Consider the following 16,667-nt stretch of genomic DNA (forward strand, 5'->3'; position numbering starts at 1 on the left):
CTCCTCCCAGACCTGGACTAAAGCATCCGCCAACTCCTGGACAGTCTGTGGTGCAACGTGGCGTTGGTGGATGGAGCGAGACATGATGTCCCAGATGTGCTCAATTGGATTCAGGTCTGGGGAACGGTTGGGCCAGTCCATAGCATCAATGCCTTCCTCTTGCAGGAACTGCTGACACACTCCAGCCACAAGAGGTCTAGCATTGTCTTGCATTAGGAGGAACCCAGGGCCAACCGCACCAGCATATGGTCTCACAAGGGGTCTAAGGATCTCATCTCGGTACCTAATGGCAGTCAGGCTACCTCTGGCGAGCACATGAAGGGCTGTGCGGCCCCCTAAAGAAATGCCACCCCACACCATGACTGACCCACCGCCAAACCGGTCATGCTGGAGGATGTTGCAGGCAGCAGAACGTTCTCCACGGCGTCTCCAGACTCTGTCACGTCTGTCACATGTGCTCAGTGTGAACCTGCTTTCATCTGTGAAGAGCACAGGGCGCCAGTGGCGAATGTGCCAATCTTGGTGTTCTCTGGCAAATGCCAAATGTCCTGCACGGTGTTGGGCTGTAAGCACAACCCCCACCTGTGGACGTCGGGCCCTCATACCACCCTCATGGAGTCTGTTTCTGACCGTTTGAGCAGACACATGCACATTTGTGGCCTGCTGGAGGTCATTTTGCAGGGCTCTGGCAGTGCTCCTCCTGCTCCTCCTTGCACAAAGGTGGAGGTAGCGGTCCTGGTGCTGGGTTGTTGCCCTCCTACGGCCTCCTCCACGTCTCCTGATGTACTGGCCTGTCTCCTGGTAGCGCCTCCATGCTCTGGACACTACGCTGACAGACACAGCAAACCTTCTTGCCACAGCTCGCATTGATGTGCCATCCTGGATGAGCTGCACTACCTGAGCCACTTGTGTGGGTTGTAGACTCCGTCTCATGCTACCACTAGAGTGAAAGCACCGCCAGCATTCAAAAGTGACCAAAACATCAGCCAGGAAGCATAGGAACTGAGAAGTGGTCTGTGGTCACCACTCCTTTATTGGGGGTGTCTTGCTAATTGCCTATAATCTCCACCTGTTGTCTATTCCATTTGCACAACAGCATGTGAAATGTATTGTCAATCAGTGTTGCTTCCTAAGTGGACAGTTTGATGTCACAGAAGTGTGATTGACTTGGAGTTACATTGTGTTGTTTAAGTGTTCCCTTTATTTTTTTGAGCAGTGTATAAACAACCATGGTGGACTTCTATGTGTTTAACATTTTACCTCGTGTGGGTGTTTTTGGTGTGCTTTGTGGTTGCTGTAATTCTTACAATCTGTCACGGACTTGGACATAGTGTGAGTTATAGGAAACGTTTTGCAGTAAACTATACTGTGTGTTAATTCTGAGCCTGAATGTATTGCCACAGAGTAACAGTCATTCATTGATTAGACTTTATATTCTTAACCATCAGCTCATCTTACATTTTTGTTAGAGTCCTATTATGAGTTCAACCATGTCTTCCCTAGGACCATGAATTGAGCTTTGGGGTTGGTTGTGCTATGCATGTGGCTGCCAAGTGTGCGTGTGTGCACGCCTGTCTCTGTGTGTGTGTGTGTGTGTGTGTGTGTGTGTGTGTGTGTGTGTGTGTGTGTGTGTGTGTGTGTGTGTGTGTGTGTGTGTGTGTGTGTGTTCGTATTCACTGGGGCACCAGCCCCTGTACGTTAGTTGCTGCACTTACAGAGGAAATGTGTGTTTCCTTGGGGGTAAATGGGAGATGGTGTGTGTGTGTGCCGTCACTATCCTTCCATCTGACCATGTCGTTAAACAAACACACACAGAACCACACACCTACAACAATGGCTGCCCCTGCCCCCTACCATAACTTATCGGTACTCAGACATCTGACTCTGACGTAGTTTTCTGACATTCTAAATGAATGCTGCTGGTGATAGTGTTGAATAACGTATTTTCCTACAAACTGTATGTACATGTTCTTTTTGTAAGCATGACTATTTTTAAACAGAGAAGCCTTTGAGCTACAAAAACCAAATAAATATCTGAATTGAAATCAGAAGTGTGTATTGTGGGAGCATGTGAGTTGGGCTGTCAACATACATCCATTTGCCAAGAGAACATCCCACTTCTGATCTAGGAAGGACAGGTAGGCTTCTCTTTACAACAAGGTGAGATGTACACAAACACACATACAAACACATCTAAATATGCTGCTCACCTCTTTCCATAATCTCTCAGTATGTGGTGATGTCTTAAAAAAGCCTTACTGAGGCAGATTGAATGGGAGGAAGTGGCTCTAACTTCCCCAGGAAAGAGGAAGAGGAAACAGACGGGTTTGGACCGCTCAGTCAGGCTGGGCATACAACTACAGACTAATGACTGAAGAGAGCTGGCTGGGGAGAAAGACAGATAGAGGCAGGGAGAGAGAAACATAAAGAGAAAGACTGCCTTCCATTGGCCTACAAGACCACAGAGCTGGACTAGGGAAAATAAAGGTAGAGCGAAAGAGTGACGGGAGAAAGACAGATAAAGGGAGCGAGAGAGAAAAATAATTGAGAAAGAGAGAGAAGACTGCCTTCAATTTCCATTGTCCACTTCTGGACTTGGAAGAGAAGAGTGAGCGAAAGAGAAGAAAAGGAGAAAGGGATTTTCCTGTGAGTTGGACACGTTCTGGTACCTGGTTGTGGGGTGGACATGGGCCAGTTTCTGACGGGTCTAGGATTACTGCTCTGCTGTTCCCTCTCCGCCCCTCAGAGACTGGCTCCCTCAGGGAGAAACGTCTGCCGGGACCCCAGGTGATGACTACATTACACTCTCACACTTTATTTTTCTCACTTTTGTTTTCTGCCTTTTCTATCCAGACATATATCCTTGCTTTATGAAACATTCTCATTATCTTCATAATTGTAATCTTCCATTATTTCATGAAAAAAAATAGTAAAAAGTCCCATCAAGAAACTTTCTACTATGCTTTACTGTATGTATTTTGTTTACCCTTCTCAAACAGGGATCCTTCCACTCTTGTCTGTTGCACTGGATGGAGACAACAGAGAGAGGAGTGTACTTTACGTGAGTATCAGTTTAGGGGAGAGGAGTGTACTTTACATGAGTATCAGTTTTGGGGAGAGGAGTGTACTTTACATGAGTATCAGTTTAGGGGAGAGGAGTGTACTTTACATGAGTATCAGTTTAGGGGAGAGGAGTGTACTTTACGTGAGTATCAGTTTAGGGGAGAGGAGTGTACTTTACATGAGTATCAGCTTAGGGGAGAGGAGTGTACTTTACGTGAGTATCAGTTTAGGGGAGAGGAGTGTACTTTACATGAGTATCAGTTTTGGGGAGAGGAGTGTACTTTACATGAGTATCAGCTTAGGGGAGAGGAGTGTACTTTACGTGAGTATCAGTTTTGGGGAGAGGAGTGTACTTTACGTGAGTATCAGTTTTGGGGAGAGGAGTGTACTTTACATGAGTATCAGTTTAGGGGAGAGGAGTGTACTTTACATGAGTATCAGTTTAGGGGAGAGGAGTGTACTTTACGTGAGTATCAGTTTAGGGGAGAGGAGTGTACTTTACGTGAGTATCAGTTTTGGGGAGAGGAGTGTACTTTACATGAGTATCAGCTTAGGGGAGAGGAGTGTACTTTACGTGAGTATCAGTTTAGGGGAGAGGAGTGTACTTTACATGAGTATCAGTTTAGGGGAGAGGAGTGTACTTTACATGAGTATCAGTTTAGGGGAGAGGAGTGTACTTTACATGAGTATCAGCTTAGGGGAGAAGAGTGTACTTTACGTGAGTATCAGTTTAGGGGAGAGGAGTGTACTTTACATGAGTATCAGCTTAGGGGAGAAGAGTGTACTTTACGTGAGTATCAGCTTAGGGGAGAAGAGTGTACTTTACGTGAGTATCAGCTTAGGGGAGAAGAGTGTACTTTACATGAGTATCAGCTTAGGGGAGAGGAGTGTACTTTACGTGAGTATCAGTTTAGGGGAGAGGAGTGTACTTTACGTGAGTATCAGCTGACAGTAAATTGTGTAAAACTGTCCAGGGCACACAAGAACAGGCTTTTCGCCTTGTTTAGGTAGTATTGTATAATTCAGCACTGTGTCTGTTGTTTGTGACTCCAGCTGTGTGTGATGGCGAGGGGGCCTGCCAGCAGGATGAGGTGTGTGTTTACCCAGGCGTCTGTCGCTGTCGCCCTGGCTACTATGGAGCCCACTGCAAGACACGTAAGTCAAATCAACTCTGACGTTTAAGTTACATAGGCTGCGTCACTCAAACAATATATTTTGAACACAACAAGAGTCAATATAGCAACTTTGGTAGTGCTTTACATTGCAGGAATAAAAGGGTAAGAACATTGTAATTAAGTGGAAACTACTGAAGTATTACAACCTGTCTCCCTCTTCAGGCTGCCCTCCAGAGTTCTGGGCACCGGACTGCCGTGAGCTGTGCAAGTGCCACCCTCATGGGCGCTGTGACCCGATCACGGGCGAGTGTACGTGCCTCTCCAACCGCTGGGGGCCACTCTGCCAGAACGCCTGCAAATGTGGTCGCTATGGACACTGCCACCCCGTACACGGCAACTGCACCTGCGACGAGGGCTGGTGGACACCCACCTGTGCCAAACAGTGCCAGTGCTACCCAGGCACCTCCACCTGCGACCCACTGACCGGCAGGTGAGTGAGAATGGGTTTATTTACAATGGGAGGCATTAGTTAGCTAAAAGCTGAATCACTTGATACAATTTAGCCTGCAATTTAATAATTAAAAGGACAGTGTACACACATATGTTTTAACACAATAGCTACAACACAATAGAAATATATGTTTTGTTAAAAAACGTTGGTTGGCAGGTGTCAGTGTGCCCCGGGTTACTGGGGTCAGAAGTGCAGTCTTCGATGTAGTTGCTACATATCATCCTGCCAACAGAAGACGGGGGCGTGTGAATGCCAGAACGGGTGGTGGGGTCCGACGTGTGACCGCCGCTGTAACTGTGACCTGGAGCACAGCGAGTGTAATGCGGTCAGTGGGGAGTGTGTATGTCAGCCTGGGTACAAGGGAGCCTTCTGTAACGAACCGTGTGGACCTGGGGAGTATGGCAGTGGCTGTAAACTGAGGTAAGAGAGTGTATATGGATATTGCAGTGATGTTTTGATGGTACAGCCTTGTCATTTTGCTGTTGATGTCTCTCTCTCTCTCCCCTCCTATGTAGCTGTGGCCACTGTGAAGGAGGCCAGTCGTGCTCTGTGGTTGATGGTGTCTGTACGGCCTGTGAGCCTGGGTGGAACGGCACACACTGTGACCGGCTGTGCCCGCATGGTTACCATGGAAACCACTGCCAGGAGGCGTGCCCACGCTGCAGGAACGGTGAACCATGTGACCCCAGGACGGGGGCGTGTTCACGATGTGACCCAGGATGGACCGAACCCAGGTGTGTGTGTGTATGTGTGTTTGATGGCTAACTACCAGTGAAACGTATCTGAGACCTTTTACAGTAACTCCACTTCCCAGACATGCATGTGTCAATGATACTGAAAAGGTTCAGTGGTTTCTTCTAGTGCTGATAGTTTTGTTGTCCCTCTGTTATCTTGGCCACTCTGTATGTCTGCAGGTGTGACGAGCCGTGCTCTAACAGGACATTTGGGGACGCCTGCCGCTCCCTGTGCAGCCCCTGTTTCCATGGCCACTGTGATCACGTGACAGGAAGTTGTGTCTGTGGGCCTGGGTTCCAGGGACGGAGGTGAGATTACTGAGAAAGCAGACAGAGGTTCTGTTCGAATACTCTGAAAATGCATCCTTTCTTACCCCCTTCCTTGAAGTGCTGTGAAACAATGGTTCAAATAAATACCTTTCTCCAATCCAATAATGTCGGATTTAGACATCTGATTTAGACATCTATTGTGTATCTGGCTGTCACTAACAGGTTTCTCTCTGTTGTGTCTCCAGTTGTAACATCACCTGTCCAGACCAGCTGTATGGCTTTAACTGTTCCTCTGTCTGTGATTGTGGAGAGGGCACCGCCTGTCACCCAGCTACAGGGGCGTGTCCATATAGTATGTACTCCTCCTATTGGATACAGTGCTAGTTGGTGGATAATGTGTAGCTAATGATAAGTAATAGTAGATGGGCCTATGGATTAAAATATTTGTTTTTCCTCAAGAAGGAATATGTGAGGTTGAATCCCATTTGTTTGTGTGTGTGTGTGTGTGTGTGTGTGTGTGTGTGTGTGTGTGTGTGTGTGTGTGTGTGTGTGTGTGTGTGTGTGTGTGTGTGTGTGTGTGTGTGTGTGTGTGTGTGTGGTGTCAGGTGGTCACAGGGCTCTGATCACTGGTCTCCTGGTCCCTCTGCTCTTGGTGCTGCTGGGTCTGGTCTGCTGCTGCTGCTGCTGTGGAGGACCTACTGACGGCAAAGACAGGTGTGTGTATATAATTCTGACGGCAAAGACAGGTGTGTGTATATAATTCTGATGACAAAGACAGGTGTGTGTGTGTTCCTCTGACCTCTGACCTTGCTGTGGTCCTACAGAGTAGCAGTGGGTGACGGTGGTACCTCTGTCCGTATGAAGCGTCATGTGTATAACGTCCTGGCCAACGTGAGCTCTGCTGTACCCTGTATCTCTGTCTGGTCCTCTGGGCTGCCCAGAGTCACAGGTCAGTCCAATATCACACTAGAGATCATGTCATATGTCTGTATCTATGTAAGGAACAAACTCCAGTACTTGGATGCTCTTAAAGTTTTTCTCCATGAGCTTGGAAAAAGGAGTGGTGTCCATACTATACGTATTACAATATTATGACAATAATAATAATAATAAACGCTTCTCTCTCCAGTGTCCCACCACGACCCTGAGCTGACGTTCAACCACAGCTTCATAGAGCCTCCCTCCTCAGGCTGGGTGACGGAGGGATCCTTCTTCGACAGTGATGAGGAGACCGGAGAGGTGCTCTACTGTGTCCCCCCCAGAGAAGGTAATCAGTGTGTGTATGTGTGTGTGTGTGTGTGTGTGTGTTCAACCCTTTGTGTTTCGATTGACTCCATTGTTTCTCTCTCTCTCCCTGTCCCTCCCTTCCCCCCGCTCTACCTCCCTCAGACATCCCAGCAGTGGCGGGCGGTGAGTTCCAGGAGTTCCAGCATGAGATGAGTTCTAAGTGTAACATCTTCCCTGACCCCTCTGCCTTCAGTATTAGTGCAGAAGACATGTCCCTCCCCTTTGGCATTCCCCGCACCTCCAGCAACGCCAAGTCCAAATGCCCCTCCGTCTCCTTCGCCGAAGGCACCAGGTAACACCAGGTTGTAGTCATCATAATGAGGACATTGGGCACTACACACACCACACGACACTACGCAGCACTTCAATTCTCTTTTTGTGATTGTTTTTAGTGTTGAGAGAGTGTCCAAAAAAATTACCCTTCGGGATTAATAAAGTACAATCTCATCTCATCCGAGGTTCAGCCCCAAGGAGCGCCGAGGCTCTGCCCAGGATTTGACACCCGGGGCCCCCCGCACCAAACCCAAGTCCCCCTGGGGGGTCCTGATGCTATCAGCCCTCCAGGCCCATGGAGGGAAGGCCTCAGAGGGGGAAGAGACGGAGACAGGTGAGGGGGGGGGTGGATGGATGTGGAGGTGGGACTGGACCATTGGAAGACCCAGAATCCAGTGGTGAAGCAGGGGACCCCGATGTGGACAGGTACACAGCTACCCCATCCCGAGCCATGTCTACCCTGCAGGTGCCTGGAGCAGTGGTAGGGCGAAGACGCACCATATCCAACGCTGCTGTTCCCAGAAAGGGTGGGCAAACACCAGGGTCCACATCCGATGGCCAGCAGGCAGAGATGGATAAAGGGATGGACAAAGTGACCACAGTGTATGTGACAGTGGGGAAGGTGGGGGTGGGGGTGGGGAGGCCCCTGTCTAAACTAGAGCTCCCCAGCTCGGAGGGCCCGGTACAGGCCGTGCTACGCAGGCTAGGCAGCCTCCAGAGACACAAAGACCAGGAGGTGGGAACTAAGCCCAAGGGGAAGTGCCCGGGGGCGGAGGGGATCACCAAGCCCCCCCAGGAGGAAGCTGGGGACTAGGGCCAGTGTGTGGGAGCAGGGGGGTCCCCCACCTTCGGGGGTGGAGGGTGCTGTAGGGGAAGGCGTATCTATGAGGAAACCCAGTAGGAGGAAACAGCACGCCCACCACAGCTCCCCTGCTGTCATGGGAAACACTGACGCTGGCACTAACACTCAACCCCCACCAGAGGACGCCCCTGCCACTGTTACGCCCACGAGGCCCCTGTCCTCCATTTTGAAAAGCGTGCCAGAGGTCGCTGGGTCAGAGGTCAGGGGTGAAAGGTCAGGGGTGAGGGGAGAGAACGGCGACCCTGGGATGCAGACTGAGAGTGGATATCGAACAATCGGGCCAGCTGGATTTGTAACGGATGCTGTTAGTCTGAGTGAAGTCATCGCCAATGAAGGAGTGGTGGCCGGTGTGGACGATGGACCTAACCTTTATGAGAACGTGATGATTATGCATTCCTAACTTCAGATGCAATGACTGTGGTGCTCTGATTCTTCTCACAATTGAGTATGTAGTTCGACTACTAATGAATGAGGAATTTGGAAACTAGCCTACTGTACTGAGTTAACAGTCAAGTCTGACATAAACTAGCAATCTTTACAATATTGAGTATACAATTTTATGAATTACAATATGTATATGATGGTCCTGTACAATATGTACTGTATGTATGTTATACAACAATAGGATAATGTTGAAATCACCTTACCAAATAGTTATTGACACTGTAACTGCCATGTGTGAAACAACTATGCAAACGAAAACAAAGAAATGCTCCTGTGCACTTTGTTCACTTTGACGTGTCTGTCATCACTGGGATAACATTACTCTGTGGTGCCAGCTTGAACCATTTAAAAGTGTGGGCACTGGCATCACCATCACCTGTCTGTGATATGTATTATTCACTGGAACACCGAGCCTGTGTCCCAAATGGCACCCTATTCCCTTTATAGTGGCCCTGGTCAAAAGTAGTGCACTATAAAGGAAACAGGGTGCCATTTGGGATGCACACTGAGTGAAACAAAACAAGTGATGAAACTGATACCTGCCATGCATCTGATGTATGGGTATTATGGTGTCTGTCAGCTGCATTCATCTGATGTATGGGTATTATGGTGTCTGTCAGCTGCATGCATCTGATGTATGGGTATTATGGTGTCTGTCAGCTGCATGCATCTGATGTATGGGTATTATGGTGTCTGTCAGCTGCATGCATCTGATGTATGGGTATTATGGTGTCTGTCAGCTGCATGCATCTGATGTATGGGTATTATGGTGTCTGTCAGCTGCATGCATCTGATGTATGGGTATTATGGTGTCTGTCAGCTGCATGCATCTGATGTATGGGTATTATGGTGTCTGTCAGCTGCATGCATCTGATGTATGGGTATTATGGTGTCTGTCAGCTGCATGCATCTGATGTATGGGTATTATGGTGTCTGTCAGCTGCATGCATCTGATGTATGGGTATTATGGTGTCTGTCAGCTGCATGCATCTGATGTATGGGTATTATGGTGTCTGTCAGCTGCATTCATCTGATGTATGGGTATTATGGTGTCTGTCAGCTGCATGCATCTGATGTATGGGTATTATGGTGTCTGTCAGCTGCATGCATCTGATGTATGGGTATTATGGTGTCTGTCAGCTGCATGCATCTGATGTATGGGTATTATGGTGTCTGTCAGCTGCATGCATCTGATGTATGGGTATTATGGTGTCTGTCAGCTGCATGCATCTGATGTATGGGTATTATGGTGTCTGTCAGCTGCATGCATCTGATGTATGGGTATTATGGTGTCTGTCAGCTGCATTCCCAATGTTGTAGGGTTGAGAGCATTTTGGTTGTGTTGGGATTTACATATAAAAGAAAATAAGCCACCATAGACATATCTGTAGAGACTATATTCATCTCTATGGTGACCACTCCACCTCTGCTTGTACAGGATTTAAGGAGGGGTTGACAGACAGGGTTAGAATGGACGATTGATGACTTGATCTTCTTTAATCTAATTTCTGAATGTTTCCAAAAATCAGCAGTGAATCAACAAGTCCGGACAGTGTACGCTGTGGAATTGAGTTGTAATGTAAAATAATGCAGCACGGTGTCTCATTGGAACAGATATCCCCTGGCTACCTGGCATAGTCTACTATCAGGCTAGCATAGTCTATGTACTATCTGTAGGTTTTGCCAAGCCTGTGTCCTCTTGATCACTGTTAAGCTTGCCTCCCACATAGCATGTCCTTCTATGCAGCCAAAAACAGTTTCATCATATTCCACTGAAAGCGCTAGTCAGGAAATGGAGACCTGGTGGTCCAGAGTTGTTGTGTTTGTTGATGTCTTTATAGCCTGTCATTCACTAGGTGGTAGTAGTGTTTCTGTATCACACTGTCAATCCAACCTTTAAAGACCCCTCTTGTAAACTGGGTCAGATATTAGAGAGGAGAGATAACCCACATGTAAAATGATTACAGTTTACAATAGAAGTCAGTAGTATACTGTAGAATACTATACTACACACTGTGAAAGCCTCCACTTCTATGTCAAAGATAATAAAACAAAAACACTACAGTAAATACTACAGTATACTACTGTCTGCAAAAACACTATAGTAAATACTACAGTATACTACAATCTGCAAAAACACTACATTAATTACTATAGTATATATTACAATTTTCTTTCACTACAGTATGTATACTATAGTTAACTGTAAATACTACAGTATACTACAGTAATTACTATAGTATTCACTATAGTGTTTTTGTGGACTTCAGTTTGCACACCAAATAACCAGCTGAACTTTGCCCCAAATCATGGGGAACAGAGGGGTGGGGAACAGAGGGGGTGGGGAACAGAGATGGGTGGGGAACAGAGGGGGTGGGGAACAGAGATGGGTGGGGAACAGAGGGGTGGGGAACAGAGGGGGTGGGGAACAGAGATGGGTGGGGAACAGAGATGGGTGGGGAACAGAGGGGGTGGGGAATAGAGGGGGTGGGGAACAGAGGGGGTGGGGAACAGAGATGGGTGGGGAACAGAGGGGGTGGGGAACAGAGATGGGTGGGGAACAGAGGGGGTGGGGAACAGAGATGGGTGGGGAACAGAGGGGGTGGGCCTTCATTGATCTCCAATAAGGGGAGCTACAGCGTAAATACTACAAGGCTAGTTTGACTGAATAATACTACAAGGCTAGTTTGACTGAATTGAGCCTTGGATTAATTTCAATACCCCCAATACCCTTTATAGCTAGAAAGTGTTTAATTATAAAAGTATTACACACAAGTATTCCAGGTACAAAGAGAAATGTCCTCATATCAGAACATTTTTGTGACGTGATTCTTCTAATTTAGAGGCGAAAGAAACGCACACATATTTAGGCGAGGTGCTGGCTAGCGGAGTAGAATACTTGAAAAATTAAAGGAGAGCCGCACACTAGGAGCTCAGATGTAATAATTTAATAACCTCATATCCAACGTTTTGACAGACAAGCTGTCTTCATCAGGGTATCAGCTTGTCTATCGAAACGTTGGATATGAGGTTATTAAATTATTACTTCTGAGCTCCTAGAGTGTGCGGCTCTCCTTTAATTTTTCAAGTGATTCTTCTAATTATCTAGCTTTAAATTACTGTCTATTTGAGTCTTTGATGTAAAACATGTTTTGACATAGTGCAGATGTTTCTTTATCCAGTTGTGAAACTATTTCTTCTCGGCCTCCAGGTGTTTTTCAGGGCAGCCCAGCCAGTACTTGCCAATGGACCTGGGGTAAGGAGGGCTGGCTGGGTCCACTTTCTTGGTCTTCAGATCCACTCTGTAGTATTTATCTGGAAAACAAATACAGAGAATATGTCTGGTGGATTTGAAGTTGTTCTGTGCCCTTAGGGTGTGTGTTTAATGGGAGGTTAAAAAGAAAAAAGCAATAGGACAATAAAGTATCCTTCCTTACCTCCCTTGAAGAAGTAGACGCTCTGCACTGGCTGGCCCTTGTTGACAAACTCCCAGTAGGCCCTCCCCTCAGCATTGTATCTGGAGTCATATTTGTATCCATCTCCTCTCCTGTCCTGGTCATCCCTCCTCCTGTCCTGGTCATCCCTCCTCCTATCCTGGTCATCCCTCCTTCTATCCCTGTCTCTGTCTGCATCCCTGGCATCCGTTCGGCGCATGTCCCACCCTCCAAACATCCCCTCCATAGCCATCCCCCTCTCCGCCAGCTTCCGACCGAGATCCATACCCTTCTCAGCGAATCCTTTCCCCATATCCATCCCCTTCTCTGCGAACGCCTGCCCCATAGCCATTCCCGTCCCGGCACCCCAGTAAGACTGGCGCCTACTTCTGCGGTGGCCCCACTGCTGTTCCCACTGCTGTCCATATTGTTGCCCTTGTTGTCCATATTGTTGTCCATTTTGCTGTCCATTTAACTGATCCTGTTGACCATACTGCCCCCACTGTTGGTCCCATGGCTGGCGCCTCCCGTCGTTGTGGTCCCATAAAGGGGGTAAGGGTGGGAACAGGGGTGGGGCCAGTGGCCTGGGGGTGATGTAGAGTCTCCCTGTCATGACAGCGTCCACTGGGGCCTTGATGCCGATCCAGTCCTTGTTGATGAACCGATGCCCACCATGGTGGTTGGGGACTGGGGGAGAGAGAATGACAGATGAGATGTAGCATTAGATGGTGAGGGCTAGCTTTAAAACTATTCTTGTTTGTTAAGCAACCATTTTCTTAAAGTCAACATTGTGCCATTAATGATTCCTTATATCCTCTTTCTTCACCTCCTCAATACGCATTGGATGAGAAGGTCCACAGGTAAGAGACTTGGATCTTCTTCTCCAATGCGTTTTGAGAAGGAGGAATGGAAAGAGGAAGTGAGGACACAAGAAAAGATAATTGAGAAAGCACCACAGCGTCTTACTGCCTCTGAAGAGCATGTTGAAGAGTTCCTCCCAGTTGTTGTGGTAGATGTCAGTGTAGGCTGTGAACAGAGCAGAGGGAGACCCAGCTGACATCTTGATACACTCCTCATGTGATGGCTGGTGCTTGAACTCATACTGGTAGTACTGGTCACCTGGGAACACAGACAAACAACGGGTCTTTTAACAAAACAGATTATGTGAAAAGAAATACACTGGAAACAGTGAGTTAGTCACTTCATTGTGGCTATATCTTCCATCATTTGAATAAGTTCAGGAGGAGGACTATCATTGAGAGGTATTCTCAAGTTTAAACATAAAAATGAATTTAATCACTTATCAATTAGCAACTGCCTAGTGGATTGTATGTTCTTCATTTAAGATTTGGTGTGACCTTTGAAGAAGTAGACCTTCTCTTTGCCGTGGTGTCCAGGGGCTGCTATGGCGAAGGCTGCGTCCACGTCGTCTGGTATCTTCTCAAAGCCCACGTTGATATCCCTGGGATAGTCCTCCTCCAGCACACCATCATCAAACCGCCAGTACTTGTTACCCTGGTGGAGGATTTGCAATTTGAAAAATCTGTTTGAAATGAATAAATGTAAGTTTGGAATGAATAAATGTAATTTATATCAGTGAAGTTGGCAATTTATAACAAATGTATTACATTTATAAAATGTATAATAAATACAGACAGCTAGAGATATAACTTCCATTACCAACCTTCTACCGTCCTACCAACATTTCATCTTTAATCTACGCTCTCTAGCCAGGGTATTCATCCCACCTTGAATATGTATGTCTTGCCCTGGCAGTTGATACGTGTGAAGGCAGCATCTATAGGCCCTCTGATACCCCAGATGTTCTGGATCAGTTTGGGGTAGCCGGGCATCACTGACTTCTCATCCAGCTCAAAGAACCACTCCCCTAGGAAAAGACACAAAACAAACACCTACATAGAGATACAGATAAACAAAACCTCTCCTGGTGTTTTTCTCCCACTCACCGACACGGGGTAAGAACCATGAAGACCCTTACCTCTGAAGGTGACGGGGTAAGACCCATGAAGACCCTTACGTCTGAAGGTGACGGAGTAAGACCCATGAAGACTCTTACCTCTGAAGGTGATGGAGTAAGACCCATGAAGACCCTTACCTCTGAAGGTGACGGGGTAAGACCCATGAAGACCCTTACCTCTGAAGGTGACGGAGTAAGACCCATGAAGACTCTTACCTCTGAAGGTGACGGAGTAAGACCCATGAAGACTCTTACCTCTGAAGGTGACGGAGTAAGACCCATGAAGACTCTTACCTCTGAAGATGACGGAGTAAGACCCATGAAGACCCTTACCTCTGAAGGTGATGGCGTAAGACCCATGAAGACTCTTACCTCTGAAGGTGACGGGGTAAGACCCATGAAGACCCTTACCTCTGAAGGTGACGGAGTAAGACCCATGAAGACTCTTACCTCTGAAGGTGACGGAGTAAGACCCATGAAGACTCTTACCTCTGAAGGTGACGGAGTAAGACCCATGAAGACTCTTACCTCTGAAGATGACGGAGTAAGACCCATGAAGACCCTTACCTCTGAAGGTGACGGAGTAAGACCCATGAAGACTCTTACCTCTGAAGATGACGGAGTAAGACCCATGAAGACCCTTACCTCTGAAGGTGACGGGGTAAGACCCATGAAGACCCTTACCTCTGAAGGTGATGGAGTAAGACTCATGAAGACCCTTACCTCTGAAGGTGATGGAGTAAGACCCATGAAGACTCTTACCTCTGAAGGTGACGGAGTAAGACCCATGAAGACCCTTACCTCTGAAGGTGACGGAGTAAGACCCATGAAGACTCTTACCTCTGAAGGTGACGGGGTAAGACCCATGAAGACTCTTACCTTTGAAGGTGACGGGGTAAGACCCATGAAGACCCTTACCTCTGAAGGTGACGGCGTAAGACCCATGAAGACTCTTACCTCTGAAGGCGTAGACAGAGCCGTTCTTGAGCTGCATTAGGGAGTCCCAGGGCCTGCTGCTGCATGGCTGTGCATCTGGGTCTACTACCGGAGCCTTGGTGGTCGTCACCACTTCCTCTGTGGTTGTCTGTGGGACTGATGTTGCCTCGATGGCTATAGCTGTCTCTGGGAGTGGGACTACCACTGGGAACTGGCCTCTATCTGAGCCTCTACCTGCCTGTGTGGCCGACGGTGCCTTGGTGGCTTTAGCTGTCTCCGGGAGTGGGACTACCACTGGGAACTGGCCTCTATCTGAGCCTCTACCTGCCTGTGTGGCCGACGGTGCCTTGGTGGCTTTAGCTGCCTCCGGGAGTGGGACTACCACTGGGAACTGGCCTCTCTGTGGGTCTCGAGCTGCGCCTCTAGCTGGCTCTGTGACTGGGGTTATCTTTGTGGCAATTTTGGCAGGAGTAGGGGTGGTGTTGGGGGTTCTGAGGCGTGTGGGTTGCCTATGTTGGCCCCCTGAGGAGCTGGATTCCCCGTCTTCAGGTTGGGTCGGGAAGGCGGGCGTTGTAGGGGTAAATGGACCATCATCATCCTCTGCAAATTCAAAGGTGTCCCCACGTGCTGACGGAAACAGAGGTCACATTAAATGAATCACACAATGAATTAATAGCAAATTATTATATGAATGATGAACATATGCAACTCATTACCATGTTAATCAGTGGTGTATTATTCAATATGACCTTTAAAGGTTGTTAAAAGGGAAATCTGTGACTTTTCTAACAGTCAATATACAAACACGCACACACACACGCGCACACACACACACACACACACACACACACACACACACACACACACACACACACACACACACACACATACACTCTACTTACTTTTCATATGACAGGCAGTCTCGTAGTCCGAGCAGCAGCTCTTGTAGTACCGACACATGGTGTCACACTGGCAATCCTTCTTGGAGTCGAAGCCATTCTCACAGCGGTCCATGCATGACTCTGACACACAAGGACAGCACAGAGAGGTAACTTATAAATGACTATAGAACAGCAAAAATGTTTGGTAATACCTCCACCAACTCCAAATACTGAGTTTCCAAATACTATCTGGAAATTCATGAGTTCTCTTTCACCAGTAACAACTCAGTTTAATTTCAACCAAAACGTCCCCAATACATTTTCAAGTCAACCTAGACTATATATTTTTTAATGGTATACTTACCCTCTGCAGCAAACACAGTAGCTATCCCAGCTAGCAGGAGTATCAGCCCGAGCCTCATGCTGTCTGTCTTTCTGGGTCTCTCTGGGTATGTGACGGAGAGGACCCAGGGGATAGAGAACAGTGTGCTACTAATCAATTACCAATGAAATGCAGTGGCTACCAGTGTCATTCACCTCTGCAGAATGTTTACTTAAACCTTGTTTCAACCTTGTTATCAACCTTGTTTTTGCTGTAGCAATCAGTAAATAAAGAGTTTCATTCAAAAATGCTTTATATCAAATGCTGGTAAGTTAGCTTTCATCGTTTAAAGAACTTGTGAAAGAGATTGTTTTTTATCACTCTCTAATCATGGCATGGGGTTGTTCAATGACGTCTATCCCTTGATGGTTTCATTTCAGAGAGACAAATAAGCATGTTTTTTTGCAAAACGCTATATATCTGCCTCACTCTCAGAGAAATAAGTAGTACTGCTGGTTTTACATAGTCAAAGTAACAAATAACGACATTTGTAATAA

The 16,667-nt window shown here is 47.3% G+C and overlaps 2 protein-coding genes across 2 annotated transcripts; one reads left to right on the forward strand and one right to left on the reverse strand.

Moving 5' to 3' along the window:
- The first annotated feature begins 976 nt into the window (after positions 1–976).
- LOC106581030 (scavenger receptor class F member 1) lies at positions 977–10,810 on the forward strand. Its single transcript, XM_045703737.1, is given in 15 exon segments — positions 977–2,787; positions 3,000–3,061; positions 4,117–4,218; positions 4,401–4,668; positions 4,846–5,109; positions 5,205–5,423; positions 5,604–5,732; positions 5,939–6,045; positions 6,299–6,407; positions 6,518–6,642; positions 6,823–6,960; positions 7,083–7,272; positions 7,439–7,599; positions 7,637–8,040; positions 8,042–10,810. Coding segments are annotated over 15 exon segments (2,853 nt in total). The 5' UTR covers positions 977–2,686; the 3' UTR covers positions 8,516–10,810.
- A 481-nt stretch (positions 10,811–11,291) lies between these two features.
- On the reverse strand, positions 11,292–16,308 carry LOC106581031 (vitronectin). The gene is made up of 8 exons (XM_014162700.2): positions 16,153–16,308; positions 15,810–15,929; positions 14,929–15,534; positions 13,742–13,881; positions 13,352–13,508; positions 12,960–13,112; positions 11,997–12,680; positions 11,292–11,874 (listed from the first exon to the last, which is right to left on the reverse strand). The coding sequence occupies exons 1-8, from the start codon at positions 16,208–16,210 to the stop codon at positions 11,750–11,752; spliced, it is 2,043 nt and encodes a 680-aa protein (XP_014018175.1). The 5' UTR covers positions 16,211–16,308; the 3' UTR covers positions 11,292–11,749.
- Positions 16,309–16,667: the final 359 nt, after the last annotated feature.

The sequence above is a fragment of the Salmo salar genome, chromosome ssa20 (genome assembly GCF_905237065.1).
Source record: "Salmo salar chromosome ssa20, Ssal_v3.1, whole genome shotgun sequence".
Taxonomy (NCBI): Eukaryota; Metazoa; Chordata; class Actinopteri; order Salmoniformes; family Salmonidae; genus Salmo; species Salmo salar.